A 9462-nucleotide genomic window follows, 5' to 3' on the forward strand; every position below is an offset into this window, starting at 1 on the left:
TAATTCTTCATATATATGACAGTGTCAAAGGAATTATAATATCTAATGAATTTTCACACACAAATTTCACTCCTTCAGATGTTTGTAATAATATTTGGCCATGATAATACACTTTTAATCTCACTCTATCATCCATGATAATGGAGAAGAAGAGAAAGATAGAGGTGAGCTTCGGAGATTTGGAGCTCGGAAGAAGAAGAAGATGAAGTTGGCTGCTCAGCGTTGGGTTGGGTTTATATATATTAAACTCAAATCGGACCGTTCGACCGCTTTCATGGTCATTCGAATTTTTTTGAACAATAAAATCGGACCGTCCGATTAGTGAACGGCCCGCGCAAAAAAAAAGGAAACCCAGAAATCGCTGGATCCGATTTCAAGGCCTACAAATTTTTTTCCATCCAACAAAGAAATCGCTGGGTCTGATTTCTTTGGGCAAAAAAAAAATTTGAACGTCAAGCAAAAAATCGGTGGGTCTGATTTCTTTGCACTGCCCTCCATGAACCACAAATCGAACGGTCTGATTTGTGTCTCCAATCAGCTGCAATAAATCGGACCATCCGATTTCTCCCCTTCACCTGAACGCCGTTACAACAATGTAAAACTCTCCAAAGTTCCATAACTCAGCATTACACCAAACTTGGTTTCATATAAAAAAAAATTAGCTACTCGCAATTAGCAAATAAATTTTTGATTGAGAAATTTTTTCAATAGACTTCTAAAAAATTTGTTTTTAGCCTTTTAAATCACCGAAAATATTTTTTTATAAGATCTTTAAAAAATCTGTTATTAATAACCTAGATCAAAGATAAAAATTGAAAGAACTAACACATAGAATTTGGATAATATTAATACAAATTTAAAATATTCAAAAATATTACTGCATAAATCAAAATTAAATTAAATGTTCTAACAAACCTATAAATAATAGTTTATTGAGTGTTACGCACTAATCACTGATATTATGTCAATTGGATTCAGGGTTTGCAACGCAAAGAGGAATCGAGATATCTGATCTATCTTCTATCTGTCTATCTAAGTATCTATCTATCTATCTATTTATTTATAAATATAAATATAAATTATATTATATATTTTTATTTTTCTGCAAAGGTGGTTCATTCGCATACGGAGATCTAATTCAGGTCCTTATCATCGAGATCCAACAAACGCTTCAACCACAAAACAAGGGCTTGGATTCACGAACCCCTCCAATTTTTACACAGGTCTGAATTTTTCTGAACCAGTTAAACTCTTTCTCGTCGTTTCCTGCGATAAATCGCAATTGCTTCAACCCCTTTTTATTTTCTTAATTTAATTTTCCTTTTATCTATTAAAGTTTTCATTTTTACAAATTCGCGTGTGTAGATGCTGCAATTTGGTTCCTGGGTAGGTATCCTTTTAGGTGTTTTATTTGATTTACTTTTCTCGGTTTCTGGTTTTTGGGGTTTCTCTGTGAAACCATCTTGTTGTGTTCGGAATTAAACGAAGTTGGGGAAATTTTGGTTCCATGTATGTTGATGTTGGAATTAATTTCATAGGATGGTTGGAATTTGTTCAGATTAATGATATTTATTTCTCAGGTTTTCTTAATTATTTTTTCTATTCGTTGTCGGTTTAGGTTTAGAAGGAAGATGCTTTTGTTTTTATGACAAAATTAAAGGATGTATTTGGTTTTAGGGTATGGCGTTTAACTTTAAGTGCAGCTTACTGCTAGGCAAAAACTGATTTTTTTTGTTTCTTCCTTTCAATTATTGAATTTAGTTTAGTCATTTTATCCCACTCCCATTTTTGGATTAGGTATCTATTTTCAACAGCGTTGGCAAACATGTCTCATTACAACAGGGACGAAATGGAGTACGTTGCAGATGATAATGAAATGGCAGAGGTAGAAGATGATGTGTATTTCCGAGGCAGAGCATTTGGTGAATCAGATTCGGATGATGATGATGAATACGATCCTTTGGTTTGTTTCGAGTCATAAGCAATTTTAATTTCTATTGTCTTGAATGTTTATTCATTACTAGTCACTATGAAGTATTTTTTCAATAATTTGTGTGTCTTATGTGTATATATATCTTATTGTATTGTTGCTACATTCGGGTTCTTTTCATACCTATAGGATGAGTTAACTTTGCATGACTGAATTTTAGTAGAATACAACCGTTGACCTAATCTTTTCTGTCTGCTTGCACTTTTTCTTGTGTGGGCGGAATTTGGGTTCTCAATAGCAGGAAAATCGTATAACAGATACCACTGCCGCAGAAGCTAGGAAGGGAAAGGATATCCAAGGTATACCATGGGATAGACTGAGTATTAGTCGTGAAAAGTATAGACAAACTAGACTAGAGCAGTACAAGAATTATGAAAATATACCACAATCAGGGGAACTTTCGGAGAAGGTACAGGGTTTTGCTTAAAGCTTTATAACATTTGATTAACATGCAGAGATCTTTTGTCCTTATGCCCCCGGTTCTTGTCTACAGGAATGCAGGCCAACGGATAAAGGAGGAAGATTTTATGATTTCTGGCAGAACACTAGATCTGTGAAGTCAACGATACTTCATTTCCAAGTATGTTTATATAGAAATTATTTGCATTTTTTATGTGCGGATGTGAAAACATTTGTTTGGTCTATATCTCATGTATTATTATTATTTTAGAAACCTGTATGTTAACTGAGAAGTTTTAATTTGTTATTTGTAGCTACGAAACTTGGTTTGGTCAACATCGAAGCATGATGTATATCTTGTTTCACATTACTCAATTGTTCACTGGTCTTCGTTACACTCCAAGAGATCCGAAATCCTGAATGTACAAGGGCATGTGGCTCCGTGTGAGGTAAACGTTTTGTCTCCCGTCTGTTGTTGATTTCATGGCTTGAAAACAGAATCTAAGGTTTTAAATGTGTGTTGCTAACAGAAACATCCTGGAAGCCTCTTGGAAGGGTTTACTCAAACACAAATTAGTACACTGGCAGTGCGAGACAACTTGTTGATTGCTGGAGGCTTTCAAGGAGAACTTATTTGCAAGGTACTTCATTTTCTGTGCTTATAATTTTCTTATCTGACATGATTGGTATTATAAACACCACTATTGTTAATTCATGCATTCAACCATTTTTCCTGTCCATTGATGATGGCACATGCAAAATGTCTTACAGTACTTAGATCGACCTGGGGTTAGCTTTTGTTCCAGAACTACTTATGAGGACAATGCGATCACAAATGCTGTCGAGATTTATGAGCATCCCAGGTCTTCATTCTTTTCTTTCTTATGACTCTTTTATCTCTCTCTTTTTTATTTTGGGTCCTTAATCTGTTGATTTGCGCTGTGAGCAATTACTATGTACAACCTTCATACATGGTTGTTTGCTTGCTAACAAGTAACTATCAATTAATCTGCCAGTGGAGCAGTTCATTTCATGGCTTCAAATAATGACTGTGGAGTCAGAGACTTTGATATGGAGAAATTTCAGCTTTCCAAGCATTTCTGCTTCCCCTGGCCTGTAAATGTAAGTTCTTCTAGCTGATTTTCTATGTTTGGAAAAAAAAATAAAAATAAAAAAGATAACAAGAGTTGCCACTTCTAGTTGAATTTTATATTAGTAGATAAGATTGAGAATGCATGTGGATAAAAATGTCTTTGTTTTTCTTTGATCCTGCAGTAAGAATCCTACAGCTAGTATTGGAATAGAATAATAAATGACAATATGAATCGGTTTCTTTTATCTGCAGCATACTTCATTGAGCCCTGATAGTAAACTTCTTGCAATTGTTGGAGACAATCCAGAAGGGCTGCTGGTGGATTCTCAAACTGGAAAGGTTGGCATGCTCTGTTTTTCCATGTCACAAATTCCTGCTTTTATGTTTCTTGAGGGAAATTTTAAAATGAGAGTAGTATGGTAGTGGATTTTCCTAGTGTGTATGTGCTATGGATTTCTAAATTTTATTTTTGGTGACTTTGTAGACAATCACGCAGTTATGTGGACACTTGGATTACTCATTTGCATCTGCATGGCATCCTGATGGCCGTATTTTTGCTACCGGGAACCAAGACAAAACTTGCCGTGTCTGGGATGTTCGAAATTTGTCGAAGTCTGTTGCTGTTCTGAAGGGCAACCTTGGAGCTATACGTTCAATACGTTTCACATCTGATGGGCAGTTCATGGCAATGGCTGAGCCAGCTGACTTTGTGCATGTCTTTGACGCAAAGCGTGGATTTGAGAAGGAACAGGAAATTGATTTTTTTGGGGAGATCTCTGGTGTATCTTTCAGTCCGGATACAGAATCACTCTTTATTGGTGTCTGGGACCGCACCTACGGAAGCCTTCTTCAGTACAACCGACACAGAAACTACTCGTATCTTGACTGCTTGTAAATTTGTAACCTTACACCTTGTAAGACCCTTAGAGCTCGTGTCCTTTTGCCTTGGAATCGCAGTGTTGCGGCACCATCTGAACAAAAGAGAAAAAATACCAGTGGATTGCCTCATCACAACATGGCCTGAGGATGTTATAGTTGTTTGTTGTACAACATCATGTTAAATAACACATTGACTTGCAATCTCTCTCTCCCTCTCCCCTTCTTAATCTTGCCTAATAATGATAGGAAGTTTGTACAGCAAACCGTACTTGCATTGTTTGCACCCTCATCATCATGTTCACTGCATTTGGTGTCTTGTGCTGTCCTATGGGTACTGAGTGCTGCTAAATATATCTCTTCTTAGTCTTCTGCAGTGTTGGGACTTAGAGTGCAGTTATTGTTAGTCATATGTAGTTTGCATCTCTGTTGTTTTGGAGAAGTGAAACAAAGATAACAAGGAGCTTTTGTATGTTGTCCTTGTTAATCATCTTTTCTTTTTCTTTTTTGGTTGAAAAATTAACCACCACATTTTAACAGCTTTTGGCAACCCCTACAGTCTATAACAATTAGGGGAAAAGGGTCAAAATTATGCTCACCATTATCCCTTAAGATTCAATTATGTGAACAATTATAACCTTTTTAAGCCTATGATTGTTAGTTGTCACTTGTATCTATCAAATTAGCATTTTCCGTGATTATTGATTTTCTCATCAATGATCAATGATTTGAATTGCACTTTAGAGCAGCTAATCTGTACTGAATGAATTATATTTAGTTGTGGGTTATATATCTCGCTACTTTTATAAATAATGAAGTTAACTATCTTTGTTAAAAAAGAAGAGAGTAAAGTGACAATTAGATTTTCGAAGATTTTGATTTCAGACTAATTAGTTTTTGAAAAAGAAGTACCAATTAGATCTTCCATGATAACAGATGGTGGATATGTATGTCCTTTCATCAATAGATGGTGGATATGTATGTCCTTTCATCAATGGATAGTGCGAAAGAGACGAAATTGTTCATGTATTTTGTTATCTTCAGTGGAAATGATGGTTTTGGAGAATGAAGCATTTATTATCTTTTAAGCCTTTATTAAACTACTCTCTATTTATCACAAATCCTATCAAAACAGGTGAAGTTTTATTCCAATATTAAACTACTCTCTATTTATCACAAATCCTATCAAAACAGGTGAAGTTTTATTCCAAAAGTTATTATCTGCATGACCATCTTTCATAAATAAACACGTCACAGTAGGTAACAGTACATATAAGCAACACCGTTAAGTTTAATGTAATAAATTGATAGAAAGACATCATTTGCTATCGTTGATGACCAAATTGGTACTTTTTTCTTTAGAAAATAATTAGTCCAAAGTTAAAATCTTCATAAACCTAATTGTCACTTTCTTCAAGGAAAAAAAAAGGGGGTTATATATAGGAAATTGATATTGCTACTCTTATTTTTAATAATACTATACCACACATGATTACAAATGATTTTTTTATATATGTTTGCATGAATTTATGAAGAAAAGAGTGACAATATCCATTTCCATATATAGTAATCGAATATATACGTAATAACGGAACAACTTAGCTTGATTTATGACATTTTAAATGTTGGTACTTTCAAGAGTTGGCTTATTCAATTTCAATCTTATTCCCAAGCTATGACAAATCACTAATTCAATTGAACGGTTACAATGAAATTATAGACTATGTGGATTTATGAAATCATGACAAGACAGTTGGGTAGTTCTTTTTCTTAGAGGAAGTGAGCTTCAACCTTGAACTTAGACATTTCATTTCACTTCATATTCTGAGTTTGACGAGAAATAGTCATGAAAACCAATTTGCTTCTACCTGGAAACATCAGTATCACATCAAAACTAAGCCATATTATTTCTTTCCAACAGAAATCTTTTCCTCATGATATGTTTGAACCCAGATTCACATTCACTGCCATGTAATTGGCGCCTCTTCTCAAAATAAAATGAGTTAAAACAGATAAACAAAAAAAAGTGAAGCAGAGATTCACATGCATGAAGTCTAGAAAGATATGAAAAAGGAAATAGAGTGTGGGAGGTACAAATTACAGTTTTGTCTGAGATGTATTTGTTGTTAACTAAGTTCACCTGAAACTATGGATTTAGCCTTGTGCCTTTGGTGGAGTTCTTCCTTGGGGCTGCATTCACTTTCTTCCTCCACATTCTCTATAATTTGTTTCAGAATGGTTTCTTCCTCTGCTTCAAGTATTTGCATGCTCATTTCGAAGGCAGATACCAATTCTGGACTGAACACAGAATCCTCACTGGATTCACTTTCATTCCTAGTGTCCATCTGATAAGAAAAGCTGCCAAATTTCGGGGTAACGTAGGATGCAGAAGAGTATATTCCACTACCAGGAATCCATTCTCTAAGGCTAGCAATGGCTGGCAATTCAACATTAGATGGGATTCTAAGGGATTCTAGCCTCTTTGCTATAGCCTTTCTCTTATTCACTTTCTCAGTGGTGTTTACCCCTTGAGCAGCAATCCCAGGTATATTTGTTTTCTCATTTGGATTTACAACTTCATTTTCAATTCTTTGATTTGTGGAGTGGCTATTAGGACTTGGAGTTGAGCTTTCTAGTGTAATACTTTTGACACTGATATCCTTTACTAGTTTACTATCTTCTGATGAATTGTCGTTGTGCGAGCAAGGTGGTAGCATTTTCTTGCCCGCAGAATCATTGTCCTCGATATTGTGAATTGTATTAGCTAATGCAGATACCTTAAGTTCCTCGATGGTTCTTGAATCGGCTTCTTCATCGCTAAACTCATTTTGCTGAACTTTGGGGGAATCAGAGAAGCTTATTTCATTTACAAGATTATCATATTCTTCTAATGTGTGAAAACTCCTGCTACCTGTGACATCCTTGGAATCCAAGTTATGTTTGCCTTGAAAATCTGATAAATTCCCCTGATCAATAGATGAAACAATCTGCTCAGGAAACGAGTGCCAACTTTTGTCTCTCTCGATTTGTTTCCCTCCTTCTTGGCTTAACCTTGGTGATATATCCAATTTGTCGATAGTTTCAGAGGCGACAGGCTCAGTAGCCAGTTCAGGGAACATGTTTGAATGCAAACTTCTGGAATGCAATTTGTTGGATACTGTATTGGCTGCGCAGACAAGAGCGAGGTACTGATCATTGCCATTGGCCGAGATGATTAAGTCCTCGAGCAATGGAATACCATTAGCCATTCGCCTTGAACCTTGTTTTCTCTCCTCATGGACACTGATTGATCTGGCTAGGATTTTTGAGGAAATGCACCCCATGGTAAGTAGTTCACACCTAAATTCATACGCCAATCACTTATCAGACCAATTAAATGATGCTGATTAAGAAAACCAGAATTCATACATTGGAACTAAATCTCTATGGAGAATTCCTTCTTAGTTAACATAGTTGCACATATTTACCTAAAGAATGTAGGTATGTAAGATAAGCAAAATGGAGTCTGAAGGACAGAGTGAAAAAATTCCTTACCAACTCTATTGCAGAATATGGAAACTGAGATCACAGATGTGCAAAGGTGTGATGGACCTGAAACAACAAACTCTTAAGGTGAAAGCAAAATCCGGCATGTCGGTTTTAAGACATCTTTATGAACTGATATTTTACTCGTCAAGTCGTCATAAAACATTGATTCTTGATCATCAAACTACAGTGTTGTGTTGGAACTATGTTTCCTACATATAATATTTACACTAAACTAGTGGAGCCAGATTCCAAATTGTTAATCATTGTTCTGTGTAGGAGTTGTTTGGGAATTTGGAATAACAAGTGGAATTGGTTGTGATTTTGACCATTGTTTAGTTAAGGTCTAAAAAGTGCTTCTAGTTCAATCTACCTCTGCTTTTTTGCTCTGTATATATTAACATATGTTACATTGCACAATGCTCAATGATATAGCTGCATAAACAATACATTTATCTACCCGGGTTTTGTGCAAAAATATGATTTTATGTTAATCCCTATAAAAAGTCTGAGAATAGATTAATAAAAATGCAAGAAACTTTTCAGCAAACACCATGTGGGCATGGTTTTGGGATCATAAAAAAAGGGCATAACTAAATGTTTCCATGTTCTATATCAACTTACCTGGCTTGCTGGAATTAGATGAATCACTTTCTGATCATCATTCAGTTCCTGTTCTGATGATTCTTGCTTCTTCTGTGTGCATTTTGTTGAAGACTTTGGATTTTCGGTCAACATGTGAAGGCGCAAGAGGAATCACACTTGATAATCAAATATAGGGGCAGCCCCATTATTGTTTTAAGAATTCAAACTTTGAAATTATATATGAATGTACCTAAAATATATATTAAATAAAAATTTAGAAGTAAATGTTAAAATGAAGTCAATTGATATATGTTAAAAAATATTATTGTAAACAATTTTACATAAACATCTAATTTATATCAGTCACATTAGTAAAATTATTAACTTAATTGTTAACCGTCTTAAACACGTCATTACAATTAAAACTAAAGATTTGATTATCTTTTGTCTTAAAAATATAGGTTTTTGTTTTTTGTGCCAAAGATAAGGAGACTCGAACCCGCAACCTTTAAGTGAGTATGGAAAAATTATGTCATTTAAACTATAACTCGTTGACTAAAAATATAGGTTAAACATACCATAAAAAAATATTTTAATGTTATTTATTATTTTTTTGCATTAAAAACATAAAAAAAAATTTTATAATAAATAATATTAAACATANNNAAGGTACAGGATAACAAAATTCTGATAATTAAATAATTATTGGTATCATAAGCTTTTTTTTGTCCCAATGTCAAATGCACACTATGATGGAAAAATTGAATTTTGACAACAGAAAATGGGACCCTCAAAAGGCCCTGAAAATATTAAATACTACTAAACTAAACTCCAGTTCACACATGGCTTGCATATTAATTGATGCTTGTAATGTGATATGCTGGATTTGTTATGTTACACATTCTTAAACTATGCAAACCAAATTCAAAGGCAGAAAAATGAAAAGGACAATTATTATTATTTTTTTCTCCATTAAAATCTTTTTTTTTTTTTT

The 9462-nt window shown here is 34.4% G+C and overlaps 2 protein-coding genes across 12 annotated transcripts; one reads left to right on the forward strand and one right to left on the reverse strand.

Moving 5' to 3' along the window:
* Nucleotides 933-4956, forward strand: LOC107638763 (uncharacterized WD repeat-containing protein C2A9.03). 10 transcript variants are annotated; one of them, XM_016342142.2, is made up of 11 exons: nucleotides 933-1036; nucleotides 1111-1223; nucleotides 1798-1963; nucleotides 2229-2399; nucleotides 2484-2570; nucleotides 2704-2838; nucleotides 2920-3030; nucleotides 3161-3252; nucleotides 3406-3511; nucleotides 3735-3821; nucleotides 3967-4956. In XM_016342142.2, exons 3-11 carry the CDS (start codon nucleotides 1826-1828, stop codon nucleotides 4375-4377), a joined length of 1338 nt encoding a protein of 445 aa, XP_016197628.1. In that variant the 5' UTR covers nucleotides 933-1036; nucleotides 1111-1223; nucleotides 1798-1825; the 3' UTR covers nucleotides 4378-4956. The 10 variants fall into 10 exon arrangements, with proteins under 10 accessions (XP_016197628.1, XP_016197632.1, XP_016197630.1 ...); XM_016342146.2 differs by having other exon boundaries at nucleotides 2232-2399; XM_016342144.2 differs by having other exon boundaries at nucleotides 1815-1963.
* LOC107638765 lies at nucleotides 5913-8731 on the reverse strand. 2 transcript variants are annotated; one of them, XM_016342151.2, is made up of 4 exons: nucleotides 8508-8731; nucleotides 7893-7949; nucleotides 6499-7697; nucleotides 5913-6226 (listed from the first exon to the last, which is right to left on the reverse strand). In XM_016342151.2, the coding sequence occupies exons 3-4, from the start codon at nucleotides 7679-7681 to the stop codon at nucleotides 6171-6173; spliced, it is 1239 nt and encodes a 412-aa protein (XP_016197637.1). In that variant the 5' UTR covers nucleotides 7682-7697; nucleotides 7893-7949; nucleotides 8508-8731; the 3' UTR covers nucleotides 5913-6170. The 2 variants fall into 2 exon arrangements, with proteins under 2 accessions (XP_016197637.1, XP_016197638.1); XM_016342152.2 differs by lacking the exon at nucleotides 8508-8731 and having other exon boundaries at nucleotides 7893-8501.

Source organism: Arachis ipaensis, chromosome B04 (assembly GCF_000816755.2).
Source record: "Arachis ipaensis cultivar K30076 chromosome B04, Araip1.1, whole genome shotgun sequence".
Classification (NCBI taxonomy): domain Eukaryota; kingdom Viridiplantae; phylum Streptophyta; class Magnoliopsida; order Fabales; family Fabaceae; genus Arachis; species Arachis ipaensis.